The sequence below is a fragment of the Podarcis tiliguerta genome (genome assembly GCF_965153285.1).
Source record: "Podarcis tiliguerta genome assembly, chromosome: 4".
NCBI lineage: Eukaryota > Metazoa > Chordata > Lepidosauria > Squamata > Lacertidae > Podarcis > Podarcis tiliguerta.
Window position 1 is genome coordinate 49,268,834 of NC_139537.1, and position 27,609 is coordinate 49,296,442.

General features: G+C 39.9%; 3 protein-coding genes across 4 annotated transcripts in view; 2 read left to right on the forward strand and 1 right to left on the reverse strand.

Annotated features, from left to right (window-relative positions):
- Positions 1-652: 652 nt before the first annotated feature.
- On the forward strand, positions 653-13,628 carry USP16 (ubiquitin specific peptidase 16). Its single transcript, XM_083438606.1, has 17 exons — positions 653-757; positions 1,852-2,033; positions 2,227-2,330; positions 3,304-3,407; positions 3,644-3,831; positions 4,264-4,359; positions 5,023-5,153; positions 5,857-5,944; positions 6,389-6,467; positions 7,090-7,181; positions 7,708-7,761; positions 8,765-8,944; positions 10,006-10,666; positions 11,267-11,361; positions 11,615-11,701; positions 13,045-13,201; positions 13,304-13,628. The coding sequence occupies exons 1-17, from the start codon at positions 697-699 to the stop codon at positions 13,426-13,428; spliced, it is 2,484 nt and encodes an 827-aa protein (XP_083294732.1). The 5' UTR covers positions 653-696; the 3' UTR covers positions 13,429-13,628.
- Positions 13,629-14,531: 903 nt separating this feature from the next.
- CCT8 (chaperonin containing TCP1 subunit 8) lies at positions 14,532-25,457 on the reverse strand. Of its 2 annotated transcripts, XM_083438618.1 has the most exons (16): positions 25,254-25,457; positions 23,125-23,215; positions 22,724-22,803; positions 22,106-22,255; positions 21,555-21,735; positions 20,973-21,034; positions 20,135-20,272; positions 19,040-19,218; positions 18,033-18,099; positions 17,868-17,955; positions 17,647-17,762; positions 17,059-17,130; positions 16,818-16,982; positions 15,964-16,083; positions 15,591-15,689; positions 14,532-14,726 (listed from the first exon to the last, which is right to left on the reverse strand). In XM_083438618.1, the coding sequence occupies exons 1-15, from the start codon at positions 25,311-25,313 to the stop codon at positions 15,597-15,599; spliced, it is 1,662 nt and encodes a 553-aa protein (XP_083294744.1). In that variant the 5' UTR covers positions 25,314-25,457; the 3' UTR covers positions 14,532-14,726; positions 15,591-15,596. The 2 variants fall into 2 exon arrangements, with proteins under 2 accessions (XP_083294744.1, XP_083294745.1); XM_083438619.1 differs by lacking the exon at positions 15,591-15,689 and having other exon boundaries at positions 25,254-25,454.
- A 30-nt stretch (positions 25,458-25,487) lies between these two features.
- MAP3K7CL (MAP3K7 C-terminal like) overlaps positions 25,488-27,609 on the forward strand; it is a 40,697-nt gene continuing 38,575 nt past the window's right edge. Inside the window, exon 1 of the mRNA XM_083438654.1 lies at positions 25,488-26,622. The gene's annotated coding sequence lies outside the window, so the exon portion shown is untranslated. The remainder of the gene's footprint in view (positions 26,623-27,609) is intronic.

Sequence of the window (27,609 nt, forward strand, 5' to 3'; positions counted from 1 at the left end):
TTAAGGGATCAAAACTTGGCTTGATAAGCCAAGATACAAATAACCTTCTGGTAACAGCTTTGTTTCTTCACAGGACAAGTAACCTACAGTTAACCATAGCTTCCAGTTATGTCCAGATTTGAAACTGGTTAGCAGCTTCTAAACAAGTCAGGATATGGAAGCCGATGTCAAAAAATGGCATGCAATCAAGCAAAAAAATAATAGTTTCCCGGTTCAAGTGTAATGAGAAGCTATGATTAAGTGAAGTTTCCTGAAGTGGGGGGAGCAGTGTGGCTACATGCAAGTGCCTGAAGCTCATGCATATCTCAGCTTCTCAAGCTGATATTTGGTTATCTGAATATGCCCAATATATTCCTAAAATGTATTCTGCTGTTAAATTTGTATACAGTACTTTGTGCAAACATTTCAGCTGGATTTTGGGCTTGCTTGGTTGCAGTTTTGCCACTTTCAGCCTCAATTTCCAGGACTGATATACAAGAAAGGAAAATATAACTGGTGACACAAACTCTACCCCACTTGCTCCATGGCACATCATTATGTTCAGAGTTACCATCACCTTGAGGAATTGGGTCTTGAATGTCTTCTAGTGTAGTTGCTTTTAGTTTTTTAGGTCTCCTTCAAAATTGAGAATGATAATATTTCTTTCTCTTTTAGGCCATAAATGTTTGATGTGAAATAAAACCTTGGAGCAGCAGCATGGGAAAAAGACGAACAAAGGGGAAAAACATGCCACCAGATGACTCACCGGATATAGCGGGTATGCTTTGTAATTGTAATTGTAATACTGTCAATCAGTTTCATAGCTCCGAGGAAGAAAGAGTTTATACTCTTATTTCCTTGGCAGAAGTTTATACTCTTATTTCCTTGGCAGAAGTGTAATATCTCAAAGGTGTTTGTCCGAGTGCAAATCAAATCATGTAGAGAACAACAGTATTTAAATTCATATTTAAGGGGCAATCTCATGATTTAATTTACAGAAGGCCTTGGACTTGCCAAAGGTTTGACTCCAGGGAAGGTTTGCCCTTCTCAGTGAAATTTATGGGTTAACATTTACGTTTGCCTGACTCCTGTTCACTTCATTGCCTAGTTTTATCTGAATTGGGACAAAACATCTGACAATTAGCTTGGAACCCTGATCATAGTCATGATGATTAAACAGCAGTGTAGCTTTATCCTCAGTATAAAATGGCATGATTACTTTTCTTCTCCTGCCTGAACCTCCCTGTGTAAAAACAGGTTTTCTGTGCTTGTGACCCCATTATTTCCGATTCTTAAATAAATAATATCCATTTGTTCAGCTATTAAATCTCTTTTGATGGATATATGACAAAAATAGGACATTGGAATGAGGCTTGGGAAAGGACAGAGCATTAAGACCATGTCAGAAAGAAGGCAGTGATACTGGGTTATATAAGATCATGCAGTTAAAGGAAGACACCTGATTCTTTTAAAGAAAAAATGTTTTAAGAACAAATAAAACAGGTCTTGCTCAAAGAGCTCTAGAGCTTTCATTTTGTACAAAGTTCACAAGCTCTGCTTAGTAGAGCAGCACCAGCAACTATTACTTCTTCTCACAGTTCTTTGGCTATATGTCTTAGGTTTTTGTTCATTAATCACACCAGTGTCTTACTGTGCACCCAGGAAGCTACTGTGGCAGATGTAGAATTGTATCGTTTTTGTTCTCACAACAACTCTGTGAGGTAGGTTAAGTTGCAGGACAATAATTTGCCCAAAGCCACCTGGAGAGTTGCACTGTACAGCAGAGATTGGAGTATTTCTACCCCTACACCACATTCGTTCTAAATAATGTCCCTTTTAAATTTGCCTTGCCTTGTTGAAACTTCCCAATAGAACCTGTATGCAAGCACCTTCGCAAAGGATTGGAACAAGGTGGCCTGAAAAAGGTGTTGCAGAATGTGGACTGGAGCTCCTGCCAGGATTGCCGAACATCAGACAGTGAGACCCGTGAGAAATCTGAAGAGAAAGCAGAAGACGGACCTTCAATATGGTTATGCCTGAAATGTGGCCACACGGTATTTCTTTCCCTATAATATGCATACCAAGGGAGGGAAATGTATAACTGCTTTGTTTCATTAGCACTGAACAGTACTCCTTATAGTGGAACTATTCCTTATTGCAACTATTTGAAGGTTTCACTTTAAAAAGTTTAATTCAATAACTGTTGACTTGCAACCTTTATTGTATTTGCAACTGTTGCTATTCCAGGGCTGTGGCAGAAATTCTCAAGAAAAACATGCCATAAAGCATTATGAAACACCAAGATCAGAACCTCATTGTTTGGTTCTCAGTTTGGACAACTGGAGTGTGTGGTGAGTTTGTCAATATTCCAGTTAGAAGAATACATTCCCCCCCCCCTAAAAGTTATTGGAATAATTATGTAACCTTTTGTGCAGTGTACCTGACTTATTTTATTTACCATTTCTGTCATGCTTTGGCTGTATACTTAGTTTTCTCTCTTCCTCCTGTATGAGGGATTCCTCTTACACCATCTTCCTATAGAAACCATTATGGAGCTCTTATTCTGAATATGTGCCAGCACACATGGCATGCAACATATAACAAAAAAGGGAATCGCTACCTAAATTTTTGTGTTGTCATACTAATTAAGTGCCTTGTAATTCATCCCAGACTAGAAACATTCTTTCATATTTTCAGTGGCAGTAACATGGTTTATCATAAATGCTTTCTATTTTCTTGAGAGGCTCACCGCTATAGTGATTCTGCACCCCTTCCCCATCTTGTCATAGCGCTTATGTTGTAAATTGTTTATAAATATCTCTGGCGCACACACAAAAGCTTATACATCAGAAATTAGGGATTAAATAATACATAACTGGTAGCAATAATAAAGTACCAAGATTGTGTTAATCTTGTATTGATTTATTAGGAAATAAGAACTCTGCGGCTCTGTGAGACTTCTAAGTGAACTTACTAGAATTTGCTTCTAATATAGATTTAATTCCTTGATTTATACAATATACCAAGTTTAGTCTTAAAATTGCTGTATTTCTCTACTGTGCAAAATTTTTGGTCATAGACAACAGCTGCTGAGAACTTAGTAGCTGGACATTTTGTAGTAAAGAACTGCAAAATTCTAGCTGATTATATATATTTATATATATATATTTTAAAGGCTCTGATAACCGCTTTCATATCATATGTGAATACAACTTTATTTGAAATGTATCTACATCATGATATGCACTTTATTTTGAAGCCAGCTGCACTGGGCTTATGGGTGTTTTTTTTATTAATCTTTTTTTCTACTTTTTGTGGACGCAGGTGCTATTTGTGTGACAACGACGTGCCATACAATAGTAATGGTCAATTGGGCCAGCTTGTGGATTATGTTAGAAAACAAGCACATGTGAACATGCAGAATACAGGTAAGTTCTGACATCATTGGGACGTGGCTACTGATTTAGAAATTGATGGTTTTTTTGTTCACTGTCACCTTCCAGACTAGAATGTACTAGAAACGCCAATTTACTTTTGTTATCTGCAGTAATGAATAGATCCTAGGAGGTCTAGCTTTTCTCTGAGTAGTATTAGTAATTGCTGCATCCTAACATCTCTCGGTTTGTTGTATTTTGAGAGACAAAATGAATTGTTTTTATTTCAGCATCAAAAGAAGAAGAAAACAAGCCATTGGAAAACAAAAAAATAAAGGACCACCGAAATGAGGAAGAGCGGGAGAAAAAAGAGATATTGATGAAGGACAACAAACTTCATTTAAATGGCAATGCAGAAGTGACAGTGAAGGGTCTCAGTAACCTGGGGAATACCTGTTTCTTTAATGCAGTTCTGCAGGTATGGTGGAGATTCCTAGCAATTCCTAGATTCCTGATCTCCCCCCACCCCCATTTGTGCTGAAGTAGCAACAGGAGCTTCATTGCTTACCAGTTCTGTTTCTTGACAAATATCAAGTTGCAAGCTCTTATCTTTTAAATCCCTGTATAGCCAGTATGATGAAATGTATTATCCTGAATGCATTTGTCTGATTGCTGGGGAACAAAACCTCTTAGGGTAGGCTTTGTCCTGAATGCTAATAGCGTGAGGTGGAGAAGTGGGAAAATTTTTGTGGGAAAATGATTGTCATTTTTCTTGCTGACAATCTTGTTCTCTGCCTTTATTTGAATAAATTGTGTCTCAAAAGGATTTTGAACATAAGGAAATGTTTCTAGGTATGACAGTGAGTTCCCAAACGTGTTAATCATTGACTCTAAAAAAAATTCCCTGCAGAACTTATCACAAACACCAGTTCTGAGAGAGCTGCTAAAGGAGGTTAAAATGCCGGACTTGGCAGTTACACTTGAACCACCAGAATTCTCAATAACGGTATGTTAGCTGTTGTTTTATGGTGTATTAAAATTTTTAAGAGGTGGATTTAAGCAAGCTTTACCAAAAAGCCTGTGTCTGAATTTTGGGGATGGCCAGGTCAGTTAATGCAGTTGCCTGCTTCAGATGCAATGGCTTAGTGCTATATGAATAAGCCCCAGGCTCATTTACTACCTCATCCTGCTCCTGTGTTATAATGTCGATATCAGAAGCTTTCATTTCAGTTTCTAGCTAACCACAGTTGAGCATCATGTCCAAGCCTGAACAGATGTGTTTAGCCTTAATTAGTTTCAGAAAGCAAACCAGCTTCCACCACTGAAGACTCTCCTTTTCAGGCAGGTGTTATGAAATTCACATGGTTATTCTTCAGGCCAGGCACCCATGATAGCTCCTTTTCAACCCCTTGACCCATATCCCAGGCATTTTCTTTCCTCATGGTTCCCTGACCCTCATGACTAGCAGTGTGAAGGAGAGGGGCAGAAATTCCCATTGTGTGACAATTCTTTTGCAAGTGCCGCACTGGATACAGGCTACAAAATTTAGAAAAATAAACATTTTGTTGAGGGCAATCCAGATGTTTTTCTATATTGCTTCAAATGAATGAATGGCAAATTACTTTTTCAAATGTATGTAATACAAATGCTCTTTTTGTGTGATGTTCAGGAACCCATGGTAGTTACACTTGATCAGCCAAGACCTCTTACACTAGCCATGTGTCAGTTTCTGACAGAAATGCAAGAGACTAAAAAAGGAACTGTGACCCCCAAAGAACTCTTCTCTCAGATCTGTAAAAAGTGAGTATCTGCCTGAGTTGTAATGTTAATATTGAAAAGCTTACATAAAACAGTGAATTGCATATATTGGTTGGTCTGTAGAGCAATTTGATTGGGTTAAGGCATTTTAGGTTGTATTTCTTCCTGTACATCATGAGATGTTAGCATTGTCTTATAAATACTTGAAGCTGAAAACAGGCTTCGTGTCCACATGTCTCAGTTTCAGTCCTGATTAGTTTATGCCACAGTGACCAAGAAAAGGCCTACAGATTATGGTTTGCTGGGAATGAAACAAATCACAACCCCTGGTTTGGACATAACCCCAAGCCAGGGATCATGGCTTGTTCCCTCACCCATGATTGGGAGGAGCAAAGCAACCAAGATCACCACATTCATGGTAAACCATTACCAAGGCCAGGGGTATCGATTTCCAGTTAGACATGCAAAGGATTGTGCTGTACATTATTCTGCTGTACATTATTTAAGAACATGTTTGATCTGTATGATAACTGCCAAAATTATGTAAGGAACAATAAAATGAAACCAGGAAGTTTCTTTTTTATAACTTCCTAGAATAATGTAAAAAACAAAAGGAGAGCTGTTAAGTGATGTGAGCCTTTGTTTTTCCCTACCAAGTTATTTCCCCACTTTTAAAATGTTTCTATGTCCTTACTGTAATATTTTAAATTTAAATCTTTGTCCTTTATGTTGTTATATTTAACAGAGCTATACGATTTAAAGGTTATCAACAGCAAGACAGCCAGGAACTGCTTCGCTATTTATTAGATGGGATGCGAACAGAAGAAATCCAGGTAACTATCTAGTACAGAATGTCTGCAGCCTGGAACTCCCTGTCCTCTTAGTGCACAAAGAGCATTGAGGAGAATGGTGGGGCAGAACAAAGGTTAAGTGGGTGGTTCAGCCCCACCGTGCCGTCCACTGCTGCTTGCTGGGAAAGGTGTCTGTGCTTAGTTCTGAGTAAATATGCATGAAATTGGGCTGTCACAGAATCAGAAATGTAAAAATATGTGTATATTAATTATAATGGAGAGTATTTATTTCATGACACCTTTCAGTATTGGCAAATGTGCCCATAGGCCCCAAACGCTTGGAAACCCCTGCTTTATACTACAGGAATATGTAGAGTAGCTATCTGTTTTGACTGTTAAGGTGGTGATTAAACTTGATGTTTAGTAGAATAAACAACAACAGAAATGTTTAGCTTTGTTACAATTTACAATTATATTTATTTCTAGCGTATTTCTGCTGGAATTTTTAAGGCACTGAATAATTCTACTGATAAAGAAAATGAAGAACTAAAAAAGAAAATCAAAGGTAATAACTTCTATCACTTCCTCACCTTGGGCATTGTTTCTGTATTAATTTTGGTATCCAAAGAGTTGCATATGAAACATATGCACATTCTGTCCTATCACAACCACAAAAAAGGCTGCTGAGGATTCTCCAGAAAAGGATGTGATAAGTGCCAGGGGAAATTATTGGGGAAATTAATTTTCTTCCTGCCTTATGTGCATGCAGAGGTGCTTTCCACTCACACCAGATCCTTGTTGATAAATAAATAACTGAAAGTTGCATCAAAATTGCTTGGCAGTCGAAAGCACTTTCAAAAGCAGGTTGTGATATGGGGAAGTGGGGCTGTTTCATGTGTTTAATAATTCCAGTGGACGTGAGCAAATGCTTTTGGATCTTTTTTGATTCCAACCCATCTTTCCAATGGAGAAAGAAAAACAATAATTAATATATAGAATGTTCACTGTGCCATTGGGAACTATTCTTCAACTCCATTTCACTTCTCCTTTCCTAAGGAGCTATAATGTCTTCATGATGCTCATTGGTTGGGAGTGGGGGTATCATCTTGTTCAACTCAGTGTAGCTCTTCATACAATAACATCTTCAGATCAAGATAAAGTTTTAATGTTTTCTCTTAATATTTCAGAGTATGAAAAGGGAAAGGTGACCCTGAGCTTTGTGGACCGTATTTTTGGTGGAGAATTAACAAGCACAATAATGTGTGAGGAGTGCCAAACTGTAAGTGGCTTTCCTTTTTGATATAACCTAAATAGCTTATAAATTTGGTGGCAAGCAGAATGACACAAAGGCTCTCTTTGCTGTTGCTGACTTGAGATTTCTATAATGACCTACATCCCAGACACTCCTTTTGATGGGGGAATGAAGTGTGCATGAGTATATCCTATAGTTCTACAAGTGTTCTTGCAGAACTGGAAATCTTATAAGCTGGAGGAGCTGCTGTATAAGATTTCCAGTCACCTACTGGCTTTTACTTGTAATTCCAAAAAATGTTGGTATTTACATTCAGGCAAAAGAATAGAGCGATAATAGCAGCCCAGTCTGCTTTTGTATCTTGCTTTCCTACTTTCAAGAATGGGACTTCTCATCCTTCTTTGGCACCTACTCTTAGCTTTGAGCACACTCTCTCACTCCTCGAAGCTGGGGATTATTTTTCAATAAACTTATTTTCACATAACTGAAGATATAATGGTTGTTCTTAAACCCAGGCGATTTTTCTAATACTATGATAAAATGTGTATTTCAGATTTCGTTAGTGCACGAGTCATTCCTTGATTTGTCACTCCCTGTCTTAAATGAGGTAAGATCAGATTGCTTTTGTTTTTAGGCTGTTGTGCTCATGGAATGACTTTGTGCATCAAAACTTCCCTTCCCTCTGTTTCCCCCACATGCTTCCCACAACTCCCCCAGCCCTCCAGAGCAGATGGTGGGGGGTTCAGCGAGAGGAGTGGGAGGAGAACTTCAATTGTGCAAACAGAAGTCATTCTACAGTTGGTATCCTTGTGCTCACAGAAGAGCTTTTGTTAAAAGAAGAGGAAGGGAAGCAATTTTTGCCAATTCCTCCTCCAGCCCCAAGAATCCCCTGAAAATCATTTCCAAAAAGCAGGAGACCCTCCAGAACAGCATGGAAGATAGCATAGGATTGCAGAAGAGAGAATAATATGAAATTGATTTCTATCTTCAGTAGCAGAGGCATCCACTGGATGAAGGTTCTGCATATATGAGGAGAGGGGTTGCTGATTCCCCCTACCCATCAGCATAGGTGTACTTCAAGGGATATGCTTCGAGAAAGTCTTCCATTTTTTTAGGGGTGGGGTGGGACAGTGAAGTGTGCAGTAAGAGAATTTCCAAAATCAGGCATGCAGCTGTACAAATTTATATGTATACTACCATTTATTACATTTTATGGGTGCTTGCTCTCAAGCCCATCACTTATATGGGGTTCCTAAAAAGCTAATGGAGTAAACCATTCCTCCCTGCTAAAGCAGTAGGGACGAGGATCCTTTACCCCTCAAGAAATTGTCCAACTCCCATAAGCCCAGCTGGTGGTCAGAAATGTAGTCCAGCAACATCGGCAGCAGTGCTTGGCATACTGGTTTCTCCTGCCTTCATCAGTGAGATAGTATGTAAAGCAAAGCCACCCATTGTTCTTAAATTTGTTGTGAAGAGTAGAAATATCCAGCTGAATATTCCCTTTTCCCCCATCCTGTTTTCCTTTGTTCATTTGATGTGCCAGTCTCAACCCAAATATTGGGCTTGACGTCCCACCATGTCTCTGAACGGTTTATCGCTTTCTTTTTAAGGGTGGCAAGAAAAAACCCAGTAATAATAATAATAATGTTAGAAAGATGCAGGAAAAAGAGATTGAAGATGATGAAGACAACACTGGGAATGATTGTTATTTCAAGGAGAGAGAGGAGACTCCTGGTACAAGTAAGCATCTCCTGAAAAAGGCAAAGAAAATGGCCAAAAAGCAATCAAAGGTTAGTAGAGTAGCAAAGCAGAAAGCAGTTCTGTACACTTACCTCTTAAATACGGACGGTTGAAGAGTTGTTACTAGTACTGCACTGAGCATTGTAGGGTTTTGGTAGGGGAGTTAAGAAAGCCCTCCCCCCCCCCCCCCATTCTCCTACTCTTGTGCAGTTGCTTACTCCTGTTTTACACAGGCTGTGTTTTTCTCCCATCTCCTACTGTTTGCGCATCTGTTTAACTGGTAAAGACTTCATCACTGCAGAATCACATGACAGTCGCGGATCACCTAACAAACATATTACGCTGCAATGTAGCCATATAACTGATAGTGAACACAGGCCTCTTACTGCTCTTATTCTGAATAGAATAGAAGGTATGCATCCCTGTTGCCCAGGCATTAAGGCCAGTGCTCTATCTTGCCAGATTGCACTGGCTGTTTCATTGCTCATCTGGACTCATTTTCACCTCAGTCCAGTTTTTAAAGTTGAGCATATGTGACTAAATGCATATATTTGTACTGCATTACTTTCCGATAGGCATCCCCATCCACATTCTGTCTCTGCTAACCAAGTGCTGAGAGAGCATTGGCATTATTCTAGGCAACATGGCAAATTGTCAAGGAGATTGTTAAGTTGTAAAATGGTGGAATATGTGCTCTTAAAACAGCAGTGAGGACCACCCTTGTTCAGCTTCCATTAGCCTTGGCCAGAATGGCCAGTGATGAAGGATGATGGGGGGGGGGTAGCCAAGCATTAGTAGAGCCACAGGTTCCCATCCCTGTCTTAGGTGCTTCCTTCCCACAAATTGTTGTAAATCCCTTATTTTTACCTGTTGTTTTAAGTTCCTTTGGCTGAACTACCAAACTATTTCATCTACACCAGATTATGGTTTGGCCTTAAGTTTGAAGACAGCCTTACTGCTTACAGCTCGTAAGAGCATCTATATGTAAATTAACTTGGAAGCTCAGTTTATACCAAACTTAAATGCCGTATCGTTTTATATATCTCTATGCAGCACAAATTAGGATAATTGTCCTTTTGGTACCCTTAATTTCTTGTATTTCCTTTGACAGAACCAACGCCGCCAGCAAAAAATGCAAGAAAAGGTAATCCCACTAACAGATATCTGTGCCACTGAAAAAATGGAAGGTGATCATGATTGCAGCAGTGAAGCTGTAGGAAATGATTCTGAGGGTACCAGCCTAAAACAAGACGAGGAGTCATGTAACCCGTGTGAAGAGCAGTGCATGGATCAGACAGAGAGTATGAATGAGCAAGAGGGAACAACTGAAGTACAGAATGAAAATACAGGAAGTTCTGACCAAGAGGCAAACAATGACGCCACAATGGCTGTTACCACAGAAGGCTTGGTTTCTGCTGTACAGTGTATTAATAAACGTGACAATCTGCCTGCCAAACATGATAGTCTTGATGAAGATGAGGATATTACCAATGGCTTTAACAAATTATCCTTGGATGAAGAGCCTAGCGACGATTCAGAAAGCTTGAATGATCTTCACGATTCTGAGACAAAAATGTATGAAGTAGTAAATGAGGATCCAGAAACAGCATTTTGTACCCTTGCAAACAGAGAAGCTATGAACACAGAAGAAGGTTCAGTGCTTCATTGCTTGTATCAGTTCACTCATAATGAGAAACTTTGTGAGAACAATAAACTGCTGTGTGATGTATGCACACAGAGGCAAGTTTGTGGACCAAAGACCTCTGGAAAAAGTATGCTCTTAAATATTTTCTTACCATGTCAGCCTAGCATATATGACTTCACAGGGAGGGAAGTTGGAAGTGCGTGTATAGCTGTTATAAAGGCATAGACAACTGCATGTAGTAGTGTCCTAAGTAATCCTAGAGAATTGGAGATAGTCGTTTAGAGTGAGTATACAATTTGGCTGAAGTTGTATTTTTGAAAACTAATCACATGGTGACAAAACTGAATGGGAGTAGCAGCTTTGGTATTTGTTTATTCAAAAACAGTTGTTTTCCAGATGTTTTGGACCACAGTTCCCAAGCTTCCAGCTTGGACTGATGGGAGCTGTAGTCAAAAACATCTTCAAGGTACAAAGTTGGTAAAGGCTGGTATACATTAATTTGTTTGTATTTTGAGTGTTACAAATTTATAAAGGTCATTGTGAAAAGCTCTATTAAGCATCAGCTCAGAATCGGAGTAGCATAAATTGAGCTCTTTTCAGTCAAAGCAGTCAAAGTTTTAGCATGCCTGAAGTCTCAAATTATGTGATCCGTTATATTGCATTAGAACAATTCCATGACGGCATTCTTTAAAATCTAATAAATCATTTTTTTTCTTTTGTTCTGCAGATGTCAAGAAACATGTATACACTAATGCCAAAAAACAAATGCTTATTTCTCTCGCTCCTCCAATTCTAACGCTTCATTTAAAAAGATTTCAACAGGTATAAATGTTTCTGTAAAATAAGTTTTAAGTCCTTGCCTTCATCACTGTAAGCAGCATTGCTAACAGGAAAATGCTCGAGAGAGAAACTGGGAAAATTCTTATTGCCATATTACAAGTATATTTGAGCTATAAAAGAAATAATTTAAATTTATAAGAATTCTTGTCTTGAAGATCAGAAGCTTTGTTCTTAAATCACTAGATTGTGTCATTTTTATACATTTTATTTGCCACTGTCTCTGCTATCCTTCTAGACTGGATATAATCTCCAAAAAGTGAACAAGCACATAAAATTTCCTGAAGTAATGGACTTGGCTCCTTTCTGCTCAGTTAAGTGTAAGGTAAGCAAAGAGAAAGTCTATTTAAATTTCCACCATTTTTCTCATGCAGAACAGCTTTAAAAAGTCAGCCACACAAGTTTAACTTGTGCACATAAAATCTTGTGTGTATCCAGTAAAAGAGATGCTTACTATGTGTATGTATTCAAAACCTGATAGCAGCCTGTGCTTTTCATATATCTGATCCTACCTTTCTACAGAACTTTCTCCCTCCTTCCAATCCCAAATATCCATTTGTTTCTTGAAGCATCCCAGTGGAAACAGCCATCATTGTCTCAAACTCAGTACATCAAAGACCCAACCTCTTTCCTCTGAAACCCACCCCTCATAATTTCTGGCTTCTGCCTTCCCTTGAGTGCCCCAGTGTGGCCTCAAAGTAAGCAGCCTAATGTGATGAGGGTGACTGGTTTGGAATAACCGTATTTCTCTTCTGGCCATCATGCTGTCCTGGGAAATGCTGTCTCTTTTTTTCTAGATCTGACTCATTTAATTGTGAGCTCTATGAAAACAAGTTATTCTAGTTCCCCCATATACTAGATAGCCCATAGACACTGCTGTTGGGGTAAGATGATCCCCTGGTATTCCCTAAGTCCTGGACCACTAGGCTTCTATCAGCACCTAAAATAAACACTTTGCCCTGTTCAAATACATGCTACTGAACATTCTTAAGGCTCACCCACACCACTTTCTGTTTTTGATAGCCATGTTGCTCACTGGGGAAAGATGGGTCTGAGCACAAAACATGTCATGGCCTAACTGTACTGGCTACCAATTTGCTTCTGGGCCTAATTCAAATTGCTGGTTTTGACCTATGAAGTCTTAAGGAGCTCAGGGCTGTACTACATCAGACTGCCTCTCCCCCCATGAACCAACCTGAGCCCTACGCTCTCACCTGAGGTTCTTTTCTCTGTGGGTGATAACACATGAATGGGCTTTTGCAGTGGTGCCCCCTTTGCCCAAGGAGGTATGCTTAGCATCATCACCCTTTTTTTAGATGCCAGGCAAAAATATAGGTTATTGACCAAGGCCTTTGATTGTAATTTTAGTGGGGTGGGATCTATTTAGATATGATTTGTGTATTTGGGGCTGTTTTATCCTCTAATTTTTAGTCTCATTCTTAGCCAAATTGTTTTATTATTCACCTTTTTCTATATTTTTGTTTGAATTGCTCCTTTTATTAATAGATAAATGTTGCCCCTTATAGTGTTTCCTGTTTATTAGCTGAGCTTGGTTATAATGAAAAGATAATTGTATACTAGTGCGGAAGAACGACCAAACGTTACGATTTTTGTGATGCATTATAAAATCAACCTTCTTGAAGTATTTTGGATTCCTTGTTTTCACAGAATGTTGTAGAGGGCAGCTCAAGAGTATTGTACTCTTTGTATGGTATTGTTGAACATAGTGGCACTATGAGATCTGGTCACTATACTGCCTATGTGAAGACGAGAGCTACTAACAACCAACTTTCTGATCTTGTCCTCCATGGCAAGATTGGACAAAGTAAGTTGCACCAGTGTTTTTACCCTAGATGACCAATGTAAAATTACTTTCTTGCCATATTACTGGAATTTAATGACACACACCTTTTGTTTTTCTGTTCAGCTTCAGAGACTGAATCATCCAAAGGACAATGGTTTCATATTAGTGATACACATGTGCAAGCAGTGCCTCTAGCCAAAGTGCTGAATTCACAAGCATATCTTCTATTCTATGAAAGACTACTGTAAATGAGCCATTTTCTTTTACAGCTGATTTGAAACCAAGGAAAGTTGCACCCAAAAAAAAAAAAAAAAAAAAAGCTATCATGTTCAATTAACTTAATATTCCATGTTCAATTAACCTGATACTCGATCTACACTGGTTTTGTCTTACCCACATCTGAATAGAACTTACATGCTTTTAAATAAAAAATAAATGTTTTATCTAACATGAATTTAAATGACATTTTTACCTCTTTTACGAACATTCTAGTGCTACATGGATGCAGAAGTAGGGCTCTTGTTCTCTTAAAAGTAGGCACAACTTTTTGCCGAGGGCCACATGTAACTAAGGCTATTAATACACATGCACCCATTTACTTCCCAACAGCAACAGAGAACAGTGTTGGAAGCAGTGGAAGGAGGAATCGGGAGCAGTAGAAGTTAAAAGGTGCTCTTAATGTCCCTGTACTAGGTATAGGAACACATTTTTTGCCTACCTGTGCCTTAAAGGCTTAGACCGCAATACAGAGCTACAGATGTCTTCTAATGCAACTTGGGAATGTGCCAAATGAAGTTACCTATTCAGCTTGTTGAAACATGATGACTTATAGCCACTAGGAGAGAGGAACATAACTGGCCATGGATATGTTTTCTATGAAGGGTGGTGGCAGGATGTATATAGTATTTGTGGAGCCTAGAAGAGAAACCAATTTGCAGGAATTCCTTGTGGAAAAAAAATGGTTGGCTTAATTGGCAGTCTAGTCTCCCATTACCCCACATGTAAATAGATTTACCCCACGTAGGATTAGAACCTAAGTAGGAAAAAACTGGGCTTAGATAGATGAGAACAGCAAACAATCCACTGTGACATATTGCTAGGACAAGGTATTCTATCCAAGACTGTTCCATTGAAAGAAGGTGACTTCCTGCAGGAAGTCAATTCCAGAATCTTTCCTGGTTTTAATTGGATAGCAGGCCAATGGCAGAGGTGGTCATTTGTTGAGTGGACTGTAAACCTGTTATCGTGATGTCCATTAATTTCAGTGGGTCTGCTTTGAGTATGACTAACATTAGATACAGTCCTATCTTTCTGTAATATTGAATAGGATTTATTACCACATTCAGAACAATTTTTTACTGAAACAGTTTTTATTGAAATGGTACAAGACAAGCTAAGTCTCATAATTTAACGGTGAGTAACATATATGACAAGATACACAACTCCTTAAGTAGTACTCTGAAAGTGTTCAATCACTGTGGTCATCATCCAATTCCTTCTTTCCTGTTGGTGGTTTGGGGCCACCAGCTGGTTTTGCCATGATGATCTGCAAGCAAAAGTAGTTGTTAGACCTACATTTTTACATAGAATGCACTTCAGCTGAATTAAGGTATGACAGTATTGATTTGATATGTATCTTTTGCATCATCTCTTACATACTTCCATAATTAGTATTACAGAAAGGTTATGCAATGAAAAATGCATTCAACCCATAAGTCTTGACCATAGCTCCAGGACTGTTTTTGCTATTTTATAAAATATTGATTGAAATTGTAGAAATCAATCAGCCTAACAGGGAAAAGCAAAACCCTCTTGCACACGTGAGTAGCCCTTGGCTGCTCTTCTTGCATCTCAAAAAGCACCCATCTCCTTTGCAGGTGTCAGTTGTACAAGATTGCTATACCCACACTGCTAAGCAGCAATGGGGATAGCACTGTTGTCATGAGGAATTGTCTCCAAGAAGCAGTGATTGTCTGCTGTAAGTTTAGATTTCTATAGATACATGCTTAGCATGAATGCCAAAAATGGAAATCGCAGAATGCATTTCCTACAAAAGAGATACAAAACGTGGGGTGTTTTGGGTGCATTGTGTGGTAACCAAGACAAAGTGTTAATGTTCTGTAAAAAAATTCAACTACAATAACTTGCAAAATATGTAAGATTAGCACACAAATAATGCTTCTAATAGTGTAAACTAAATCATGCATATTAGTCTATAGAATAATTCTTCAAACCATGTTTTAGGAATATTAACAGTGTTGTGCACCCTTATCTCAAGCAGGTTGTTAAATTGTGATGTAGCCTACGCATAAGTGGAAGTGGAAGCAAAAATACACTCAGCAGCACCAGGCAAAGGAATTCATACAAAGTCTCGTTCCTTGCCAACATGAGCCATGATACCAAATCTTACTTCACACTACTGTTCAGGTCCATCTTTCCAGTCATCCTTGTCCCAATGTTCTGAAGCTTTAGGGGCTTTTGGACCACCTGCTGCTTTTGCCATAATAATCTATAGGAATTTCACATCAAGCACAGAATTCCACCAAGTTTCAATTTTAAAAGTATTTATGTAAGAGTCTGCATAATCCTTTACTGTATGAAACTGATCATTTGAAAACAGAAGCCTACCAGAAGACTACACACTGCCACATTAAGTTATACACCTTCAACTTTAACCAAATCATATGAAGCATATATAACCCAACAATACTCTAGCAGCTTCCATACCGTATTGATTTAGCCTGATACCTGAAGCAATAAAAAAGCCTATTACACCAACTTACCTGATCAACTCTTAGGACAGTTACTGCAGCATTTGTAGCCAGCTTAATCCCCCAGAACTTCCCAAGGTATGTGTCTAATACACCAGCTTCCAACATGTCTTTCACAGCTGCAGTTTCAGCCTGTCAAATGTTAGAAAAAGAGTTCAGCGCCTCAACTTTCTGAGCAGATACAGGATTACAATGAGAGTTCCACTGATGTCAGTAAGAGTTAAAGGTGCTAAGAATCTGCCCATGGAACAAAATGGACAGCTAGCGGGTATTAATATTGATAATCAAGCCCATAGTATTTTGCTTTGAAAGAAAACAGTATTTCCCTATTCAAAAACATCTGTAAGCCTTACATCACAAAACAGCTAGAATAGGAAGGTCGCTAAAATAACTGTAAAAGGATTAACAAAACAAGTGGAGTTTCCCCTGCTTAAGCCTCCCCAATTGGCCCATGAACCTACCCAGTCATCCACCTAATTTGTCAGGTGCAGGACAGGTAAAGCTACAGCACAGCCAAATTCAAACAGAAGAAACTGGAGTATGCTCTAACTGCATACACACTATGCCTTTAAAGAACATTTCCCTCCTCAAAAGATCCTGGGCACTATACAGTCCCAATAACTCTTAAACCACAAAATTATTCAAGGAGAAAATGTGTTTTGCCTGTGCTTTAAAAGTATAGTGAGTATGCAGCCTAAGTGTACTCCCAATTCTTCCTTTACAGATGTGCCCATCTGATCCAGAATCCCCACCCCACCCTGCAACCATAGTTAAAGACTACTGTTCCCTTGCAGACACTCTCCTAGGGATGGCCTTCCAGAACACTGCTGCCACCACAAGCATGTTACGCTGGGCATTAGCCTTACCTCAATATCAAACCCAACATTTTTGTTGCCTTCTTGATGTACGGCGTAGAGCTTAGAAATAAGTTCATTAGCCTTAACTCCAGAATTTTCAGCCAGGGCTCGGGGTATAGCTTCAAATGCCTCAGCAAATTTCTTGATAGCATACTGATCAAGACCTGGACAAGTCTAAAGACAGAATTGGATTTTAAGTCGCATTATATGGAAAGTTAAATTTAATAAAGATATTAAGTTTGTAGCTTACCTCTCCATATGACGTGATCTGCTTAGCCAACTCTATCTCTGTTGCACCACCACCTGGAACAAGACGCTTATCCTGCAAAAGAGTTCAAGCAACTATTTCAAGTCTTTTTTAAAATTTATCTCACTCTCTTCCTTTATATTTATTTTATCAGTATACTGTCTCATATCCCCCTGTCCCAACTAAGACAGGGGGAGGAGACAACATACTGCACCAAACAAACTAAAAAAAAAGAGTGTATTGTAACCCATTTTTATTTTAAGTAAGCAGTAAACAATTATTGTAAACTTCTTTTTTCTAGCAGTACATAAATATTTTTTATGAATAAATAAGGCCCTGGTGAACAGAATGGTCTACCGGGCTCCAAAAGAACTACAAGCAGAGTGGCACTCTGCTCTACTGAGGGTAGTATATACTATTGTATATTCCAGTATGGTAGCATTTCTGCAACTGCACATGATTAACTTTGCATTTTAACAAGCCAGTAAAATAATGCTCTACATTCCTGCATTGCCGTGGGCTGGACTTATATGAACCTCGGGGTCCCTTCCAACTCTACAATTCTATGATTCTACATAGCACTTTACTCACCCGTGTGAGTACTTTGAAAGTGTTGACACCATCATCAATTGCTCTTTCTACATCATCCATAAGATTGTCTGTAGAGCCACGAATTACTATTGTAGAAATGGCACCATCTTCCTTTTCTGCAGGAAAATATATCAATGTTTTACTTGTGAAATCTGACTAAATGCAAAGTTTCTATATGCAATGTATTAAAGATAACGAGTAGACTAAAATAATAAACATACCATGTTTAAACACAACTACTTGTGTTTCCCCAACTTCTGACAAACACACACTGTCACAGTAACCAATTTCTTCTAGATTAGGTGGTGTCTGGAAAGGAAAAAGGAGGATTATGTCTATGCAAAGGAGTAGGTTTTAAAAAAACCTCTGCTGTTCTCGCTACATACCAGTCTGGGGAGGGCTGTGGCACCAACAGTTTTACATAGTCTCCTGAGATCCCACTTAGAATTCAGCCTTTAAGAAAGGAGATAAAATAGTGTTCAGGTGTAATTTTCATAATCTAGAAATTCTTGTTAGTACCAAACTAATTTTTCCAGGAATGTTCCCTATCAACATTTTACTTCCTGCAAAGACCCTGTTCTAGGGCCTTTTAAAATAATAATAATAATAATAAATAATAATAATAATAATAATAATAATAATAGATGAGCTCTCTATCTAGAAAATGGGAATTTGTCTTGTATAAACACTGAAAGCACCAGTCTCTCTTAAGCAATCCAGAACACATTCTTTCCTAAGAATGTATGTAGTGCCTGCAGGATGAGACCAAAGTATACCAAGCCCAGCAGTCTGCAATATCCCAGCAGGTACTAGCAGTCTACCAACAGACTGCAATTTACCATCTGCCTCTCACCACTGTCCTGTTTAGGAACAAGCAGGGACTCTGGTAATGGCTCAAGGACAGTGCCCCTCCATCATATCTTGATTGGTAACAGAAGCATTAAAGTGCATTTCATTATTGACAAAAGAAATTGACAAATAATCGTACATATGTACACCTTATCATCATCATCCAAACTACCTGAAAACCAAAACCATATTAACTGCACACTGGACTTAAATGAAATCCTTTCCATGATCAGAAAAGTGACATCTCTAGAATTCTAAAGAAAATTTGCCACAAATTGAAGAGGGGACAATTTAAGGGCAAAAATGGTACAAAATAAAATGATGAACTGTTCTGTGCCATGATCCTGACCTGCACGGAGTACTTTCCACCCATTCACCCCCATCTTCAGAAAGAGAGGAAAACACACACACAGGGATAATCTTGGTTGAAGTCATAATGGGATGAAACATATGTACTAATTTACACTTCAGGAAACAAATATGTTATGTATTTCAGTTAAATGAGCCAAGAAATGTAAACAATTTACATCTTTGCACAACTTACCTGAGTAACATAATATTATATTTGTTAGCATAATGAAGTGCCATGTCTGCCACTTTTCCTCCTGTAACTACAACATTTACACCAGCATCAGCAATGCTCTTGACTTGTAACTCCAGTAAGTTTTCCTCTCCTCTGCTAAAATTTGTCAGCTCAGCGGCATTCTTGATGAGTACAGTTCCCTGCAATTATAAAGCATTTCCCCCATCATTCTCATCTTCAATTCCTAGTATGTTTTAATACAAATAACCTGAAAAACAGGCAATTCCAGAAGTGACAGCTATCATAGAACCATGTTCTAAGTAATGCACATATAGATCAACAGCAACATGTGTCTCCAGGATTTCTAAAGTGTTTAGCAAACAAAGACTGAGCTGCTGAAGAAGCTAGAAAAAGTGATTTGTGAATCATGGATATGGTGTTTTTGCACAAGGGTTTTTTGGGGAGCATTCCAAATGAACCATTGTCAGGTATGTTCATCTAAAGAACCTAACATGGAAGGACTTCAGACACTTAAGACCCTAGTACCACCGAACAAAAGTTTACTGAATCATGGAAATATACGACAGACAATCCATGAAAGGACTGCCTGCTGAAATCCCAGCCCAGATAAAATCAGTCAAAAATTTGTAGTCATTTTACTAACTTACTTACACACACGCACCATTCTTGTGGCATAACTGGAAAATATGCAACAAGAGATCCCTCCATTTGCCCAAGCTTTCCATGGGTGTTGGGCACCCAGGGGCAAAAAGTCACTGCAAAGTTGTGACTGCTTCCCACTGACAGTTTTGTGGATCCCTGCCTTAACACAGAACAGATTGCATTTTTAAAAGGGCTGCAGCTATTTATCTAGTTGCAGCACCACTTTTTACAGTCACGATAATAGGACTGTCCCTCTCTGTGCTAACCAAGGTTTCGCCATATTGGCCCCTGTGAACAGAACTGCACAAAGGAAGGTAGCTCTCGGCCTGGTTCACCATGCAAATGCAGACACGGAAAGGATCGCCTTGAGAAAATAAGCAACTACTATATATACGTAAAGACATGCAGCTGCTTCATACATATTTAATACTTCCAAAGGGTGGGAAACCATACCTTAGTTTCTGTTATCATACCATCAAAAGGGCAAGAATACACAGCTATTTTGGCATCTTTGACAGAAGTAACATCACCTTCAGTTTCTTTTTTAAAAACCATGCCATGCAATACTGTAGAAGCACAAATGCCAGAACCCTGAAAAGAACAGATTATAATTACCATTCCATCCAAGTTAAGCCAATGAAATCACACTGAGTTGGATCTAGACTGTCATACTTGGGAGTAGATTTCATTGATTTTAAGAGACCTACTGCAAAGTCTGAATACAACTAATTTTTTACTTTAATTAAATTAATGTGCTATTTAATGTGAAAGCATACCTGAACTCTGATTGTATCTGCTTAGGAACAGTTAAATTGCTACAATTTAAAGCATTTGTTTTATCATTCTTATGTTTCTATTTCAATACAGCAAATGATTCCCTACTCTAGATCTTCCCAATCTTCCCCACTGATATTTGAAGAGAAATGCTAATTATCTAATTGAAGAGAAATTCATTATCTTATTGACTGAAAGCCAGAACTCTTTCTTTTCTGCGAAATCTACTTTCGAATTTCAGAATCGGAATGTTTATATGTATCCATACCTACATATGAAGTCTCTAATCTCCCAGGAAATAGGAACAGTCTACTAAAAATCCACAGATGGTATGTTTTTTACACCCTCTCCTGTTTTTGGCCCCAACCAAAGTTCAGACAGAACTGCTTTTCTTCAAGGTTACCATAACTAAAGCTGCAACCCTCAAGCATAGTGACCAGAAGGCAAGTTCCAGTGAAACAAAGTGCCTTCAATGTTGAGTATTACAGTACTGAAAGGAAAAGAAAGAATGACTTACTATGATCTTGCACACTCTGATGTTGTCAACATTAAAGTGACCCGACTCGGGGAAAATAGAGACTGTGAGAGAGCGAAAAATGAAAAGTAACATGTTTTTAGGAATGGCGCCAGTGACAATATTATGCTTTATAATATGAACAAGTGTTACTCTATTTTTAGACACTGTTGCAGCTTGACAAGAGCAGCTCAGGAAAATACAGGTACCTTGGTTTAAGAACAGCCCGGTTTACAAACTATTCAGTTTATGAACTACGCAAAACCCCAAGTAGTGTCCCGGTTTGCGAACTTTACCCCGGTCTAAGAACGGAAGCCAAATGGTAGAAGGGCACTGGTGGTGGGGGGCCTCCTTAGGGAAAGCGTACCTCAGTTTAAGAACAGTTTCGGTTTAAGAATGGGCCTCCAGAACGGATTAAGTTCATAAACAGAGGCACCAATGTACTCAACTGAAAAACGACATCCAACAAGAAATTAAGACAAGTGACTTTCACTACAAAAAACAAGCTTGAAACGAACATGAAAATATTTTAGGTATCAAAAACAAAATACTATGTTTAGATTTTTAAAAATGACATATACTTACCACATGCCTCAGCAATAAGCTTAGTAAGAAATATTTCACTGCCACATTGTTTACTCATTATTGAAGTTTGCAGCAAAGATGCCACTTCTTCAACATCCCGAAGATTTTTTGCAGAGCAGCACACTAGATCAGGAAGTATCTCTAAGGCTTTCTTCATAGCTTTTTCATAGCCTTCAATTAGCTAAAATTAAAGACACTAGCATGTCTGTACTGTGATGCATAAGTTGTTAAAAGTTCAAAGTCAGTTTCATATCTTAACCTCACAAAGGATTGGATTCAGACTTCCCAAGAATAAAACTCTGCCAACTGGACTCTTCCATAAGCAGAAGCAGGGAAAGTGACCAGTTTTCCCTGAAGCCCCATTCCACACAAAAAGAGCCATTTTGACAGGGACATCTGGATCCAACCCAATCTCCACAAGGCAAAATAGGACACAATTAGGAATGGAAAAATTAAGAGGATAAACAAGAGACTGAGTTTCATACACAATTATTCAAAGATCCTAGAATACTAATTTGAATTGCAATAATCTGAACAAAATAAAAGATTACCTCTGAAACAGAAAGTCCCATTCTTAGAAGCTCCTCTGCATGTTCTAGGAGGGCTCCAGCAAACACAAGAACAAAATTTGTTCCATCACCAACTTCTTGCTCTTGCATGTGAGAAGCCAAGGCAATCATTTTTGCAGCTGGATGTTGAACCTGTTTAAGATTTTGTATCAGAGAACACTATTAAGCACACTTGTGTATATTCAGTAACTAATAGCATGCTTCAATATGTATTATGCTGCATTACAAAGTCAAAACATTTAACTAATTCAGTGCACCTAAATCTTATTATGCGGCAACAGTCATTAAAACACATATGTGAAATAGCAAAACTTTGGCGTAATTAACAAGTTCTTCATACAATCTTAGCAGCACACATTTCTTATAATCATGCTAATTCAACACTGATATACACAAAGCTGCCTGTACCACAAATTTCTATCCATCCCATACACCCCACCCAAAGGTGTCTTTGGACCCCTTCACAGGGAAACAACACAGGCCTAGAAAAGCTTAGCTTGTAACAGATAGCATACACAATGTTTCGCCATAAATAATCCTCATGTACAAGTCAATATATCCTTAGCAGACTACAAATGAATAAGGCAGGAAGGAATTTACCTCCAACTCTCTTAGGATGGTAGCAGCATCATTAGTAACAAAAAGCTTCTCCAAATGATTGATAACCATTTTGTTCATCCCTTTAAAAAAAAAAAAAGAACACCTCAAGTATGTGAATGACAATTTAATATAACTAGACAGTGTTATGAAATGTGAATTAGTTTCAGGATTTAATTCTATCTAATTCTCCTGGCGTGCTCTGGTCCATGGGGTCACGAAGAGTCGGACACGACTAAACGACTAAACAACAACAACAAATTCTCCAAACAAATCATGGCATTGTTCCTGGGTTTATCAACAAACAAAAGCATCATAAGCTGTATTTCTTAATACATACTACATAGTCACCCTAAATTCCTCTTTTTAAGGTTATAATTTATGAATATTTTAAAAAGTCTTACCATTTGGTCCATAGGCTGTGCGAGTTGTTTGAGCAAGCTCTTTACATGCCTGAATATTTCGAAACACAGCTTCTTCTAATCCTGAATAATGCTATAGACACAAAACAAAGTATTTTAAATTAAAGTACATGAAAAAGTATAATATAGTAGTGAGAGAAATATATGAGTACACAATAGACAATAACTGCATGACTAGGCAAAAAATGTTGGTAACTATGTGAAGGAGTAGATGCCAGGGCCACAGCCCCCAGGACTCCAGGACTATTTGAAGACATTGGCTGTGCATTTAAAAATCACAGGTCTAGAATCATACAAGTGAGATATAAAAACAAAGACTCATGATTCTACACCAGGGGTCAGCAAACTTTTTTCAGCAGGGGGCAGGTCCACTGTCCCTCAGACCTTGTGGGGAGCCGGACTATATTTGGGGGATGGATGAATGAATTCCTATGCCCTACAAATAACCCAGAGGTGCATTTTAAATAAAAGCACATATTCTACTCATGTAAAAACACGCTAATTCCCGGACTGTCCACAGGCCAGATTCAGAAGGCGACTGAGCCAGATCCGGGCCCCGGGCCTTAGTTTGTCTATCTATGTTCTATATCAAATACAGGTTTGCAGAAGGTTACTCGCCATCTTTAAGAAAAGGCAATGAACACTGAGTTAAGCCAGTCCTCCACTGTGCCCACAAACTACTGCCCACCAAGTTGTAATCCTGAACTGGCACACAGGCCGACTGAACAGTCAAACATTTCAAGAATGCCACTGCACAGTTGGCGGCTTATTTTTGTTTGTTTGACTGATTAAAGTGTCATTTGTTATCAAAGGGAGGTAAAAGAATAGCTTGGCCACCTAGCCCTATAGCAGTCAGGAGTGAATCTAAAAGCATAGCAAAGTTTATCCCAGTGGCTACCCATTATAGGTGCAAGCATCTCCAAATAGAAATAGATGGAAACATCATTGCCACTGGCAACATGTCGAACTAGGCCCCAGCTTCAAAGATTAACTCAATCATAAAACTCATATACCGTACTATAAAACTCTTACTATAAACACAAGTAAAACACCAAGTACAGTGGTACCTCGGGTTACAGATGCTTCAGGTTACAAACTCTGCTAACCCAAAGTAGTATCTCGGGTTACAAACTTTTCCCAGGATGAGAACGGAAATTGTGCGCCGGCGGTGTGGGAGGCCCCATTAGCAAAAGCGCGCCTCAGGTTAAGCACGGTTTCGGGTTAAGAATGGACCTCCAGAACAAATTACGTTTGTAACCCGAGGTACCACTGTACAGGATGTGAAAGCTCCTGGATCCTTTCCACATATGTGACCTACAATGTAAGCACATGGACCATGCAGTCACGAGTTATGTACAGTTGAGCTGCACAGGTGTCTTAAGCCAACCATTCCCACTCCTCCATCACCAGGGCTGCTAAGTTCAGGGTGGCAGGAGGAAATGCAGCACCCTGTCGTACTCTGAGCCTACGGCCATGGAGGTGGAAGAACAACGTGTGGGCATTCCAGCTCAGAAGAGTGAACACAGGAAGCTGCACAAAGCATCCCTGACACGAATTTGAAAGGAAAGTGGCAAGGCAATCAGCAAAGCAGCGGATGCCTTAGCTCTGGGCCGGTTCTGCTTCAGAATCGGAACCTTAGCAACTCCCTTTAACGAAAAAGTCCGCCGCCGGCCGCGAACTTGGCGCGTGCCCATGACGTCAGCAAACGTGAAAAGAAGTCACCGTCACCCACCCCTCTACCGCGCGCGAGCCCCCGAGTTGCTAGGCAGCGGGCGCGCCAATGAGTGCGGCGAGAGAGACGTCAGGTGACAGGGAAGGGACATGAATGAAATATTAGGGCGTGTCCGTTGTGACGGGAGAGTAGCCACTGGCTCCCCTTCGGAAAGCGGGGGTTGGGGGGGGGGAGCACGTTAATTCTTCAGGCGACTGCTAACCGCCAGTGAGCGCGCGCCAAGCTAACGGGCTTCCAGTCCACGGGCGATGGGGCCCAGTAGCCCCGCCTCCTTAGAGGCGCCGGGCTGAGGCGTCGCTTCTGGAACCTTCTGCGTTCCTTCGCCGCCACGCTCGCGAGCTTCTATCTCTCTCTCACACACACACATACAATCACCCACCTTCGCTCCGTCTTTCAGCATCTGGGCGAAGCCCGGGGCCTTCGGAACGTGCATCGCCATTTCTGCGAGGTCTCGAACCACACGCGGCCGCGCACACAAGAAAAGGAAGGGAGACGCCGAGGCGGAGTGGCAGCGCGCGCAGCTCCCGCTTCGCACGCAAGCGCAGAAGAAGAAGGGGAGGAGACTCAAGGAAATGGCTGCTGGGAGCAGAAGGCGGGAGGGATTGAGCATGCGCAGCCGGAGGTCCGCGTCGGTTTCTCTGCCTGACTCCGAAGGCGGTTTTCCCTCATCATTGCAGTTGAGCGACGCCAAAGGCCCGCTTGTTCCTCTCCCTCCTCGCCTTTGCCGTTTCCACTCCAGACTTGTCGCTTGGAATGTTTTCGGCTCCCTAATCTGAAACGCTTAAATCTTAGATAGTTTCTGAACCAGATTTGATGGGGGGGGGGCTTGACTCCAAACTACGTGGCTTGCACTCATGTCCCATTGAAATAAATAGGAGGAATGAGTCATGATTTAGTTCTCATTGGTTTCAGTGGGGCTTAGGCTGCAATTCCAACCCCATTTACTTGGAAGTCTTCTTCTTTCTCTTCTTTGGTGATCACTCTTAGCTGAGTAAGATTGTCTTCATAAACACAGTTTTAACAGTGTGACCCTAAGTGACTCTGGAGGCCAATTCTGGGTCCACATATCCTTCCACAGTGGGGACATTGGTTTCTGGGCGGGAGTTGATCACGGTGAGGGTTTGCCAAGCATCTTAGCGCGTCTCTCCCTTGCGTCCTGAGTTCGAGTGTCTTCAAAGCCCATGACACCTTTGGTAAAGGCTGTTCTCCAACTGGAGCGCTCACAGGCCAGTGTTTCCCAGTTGTCAGTGTTTATACTACATTTTTTTAGATTTGCCTTGAGACAGTCTTTAAACCTCTTGTTGACCACCAGCATTACGCTTTCCATTTTTAAGTTCGGAATAGAGTAGTTGCTTTGGAAGACTATCATCAGGCATCTGCACAACATGACCAGTCCAAAGAAGTTGCTGTTGAAGAATCATTGCTTCAACACTGGTGATCTTTGCTTCTTCCAGTACACTGGTATTAGTTCGCCTGTCTTCCCAAGTGATGTGTAAAAATTTTTGGAGACACTGTTGATGGAATCTTTCAAGGAGTTGGAGATGGCATTTATAAGTGGTCCATGTTTCACAAGCATATAGTAAGGTTGGTAGTACAATAGCTTTGTAAACAAGCATTTTGGTTTCCCTGCGAACATCCCGGTCTTCAAACACTCTGCACTTCAATCAGGATAAAGCCACACTCGCAGAGCTCAGGCAATGCTTGATTTTGGCATCAGTGTTGGCCCTTGTGGAAAGATAACTGCCTAGGTAGGAGAAGTGATCAACATTTCCCAATGTTACACCATTGAATTGAATTTGTGGCACTGCAGAGGGTTTATTTTGTACTTGTTGGTTCAGCACTTTGGTTTTTGGGATGTTGAGTGATAGGCCAAGCTTTTCATAAGCTTCTGCAAAGATAATTAGGATGATTTGGAGGTCATCCTCTGAGCATGTGCAGACTACATTGTCATCAGAATACTGAAGCGCTATGACAGAAGTTATTGTAACCTTACTCTTTGCTTTCAGCCTGCTCAGATTGAAGAGCTTTCCATCTGTTCGATATATGATTTCTACTCCGGTGGGGAGTTTCCATTCAACAAAGTGTAGGATCGTGGCAATGAAAATAATGAATAGAGTTGAGGCAATAACACAACCCTGTTTAACACCTGATCCCACTGAATGGTTCACTTGGAAGTAAGTGCTATTGAATTCAGTGGGACTTCTAAATAGATAGTGTTAGCTGGGATCCAGCCCTGTAGCTTCTTGGGACCAGATAGAAATTTGTGTCCCTTTATTATTTATTTCATGTCATTTATACACTGTCCTTTAGCCAAAAAGGATATCAGAATAACTTACAGGATGTCATTACTTAAGAAGGCCCCTGCCCTCAGTGTTGCAAGGTATGGCATATGAGGGGAGGGAAAAGGAATGAGAAGAAGAAGAAGAAGAGTTTGGATTTGATATCCCGCCTTTCACTCCCTTTAAGGAGTCTCAAAGCGGCTAACATTCTCCTTTCCCTTCCTCCCCCACAACAAACATTCTGTGAGGTGAGTGGGGCTGAGAGACTTCAAAGAAGTGTGACTGGCCCAAGGTCACCCAGCAGCTGCATGTGGAGGAGCGGAGACACGAACCCGGTTCCCCAGATTAGGAGACTACCGCTCTTAACCACTACACCACACTGGCTCTCAGTGAGAACGAAGATTGTTCTGTCCAGCAAGATGAAAAGAAAAGCTTGCACTGATGGACCTATTACCA

Bases quoted from the DNA above. Each gene is read 5' to 3' on its own strand.
- USP16 (XM_083438606.1), top strand. From the start codon at position 697: ATGGGAAAAAGACGAACAAAGGGGAAAAACATGCCACCAGATGACTCA. The intron at 2,034-2,226 runs GTATTTCTTTCC...TTGCTATTCCAG, and splicing joins GCCTGAAATGTGGCCACACG to GGCTGTGGCAGAAATTCTCA. The intron at 6,468-7,089 runs GTAATAACTTCT...TTAATATTTCAG, and splicing joins ACTAAAAAAGAAAATCAAAG to AGTATGAAAAGGGAAAGGTG.
- CCT8 (XM_083438618.1), bottom strand. From the start codon at position 25,313: ATGGCGATGCACGTTCCGAAGGCCCCGGGCTTCGCCCAGATGCTGAAA. The intron at 18,100-19,039 runs GTAAGTTGTGCA...CCTTTCTTAAAG, and splicing joins TATAATATTATGTTACTCAG to GCTGAATTCTAAGTGGGATC. The intron at 15,690-15,963 runs GTAAGTTGGTGT...AAATTCCTATAG, and splicing joins CTGTCCTAAGAGTTGATCAG to ATTATTATGGCAAAAGCAGC.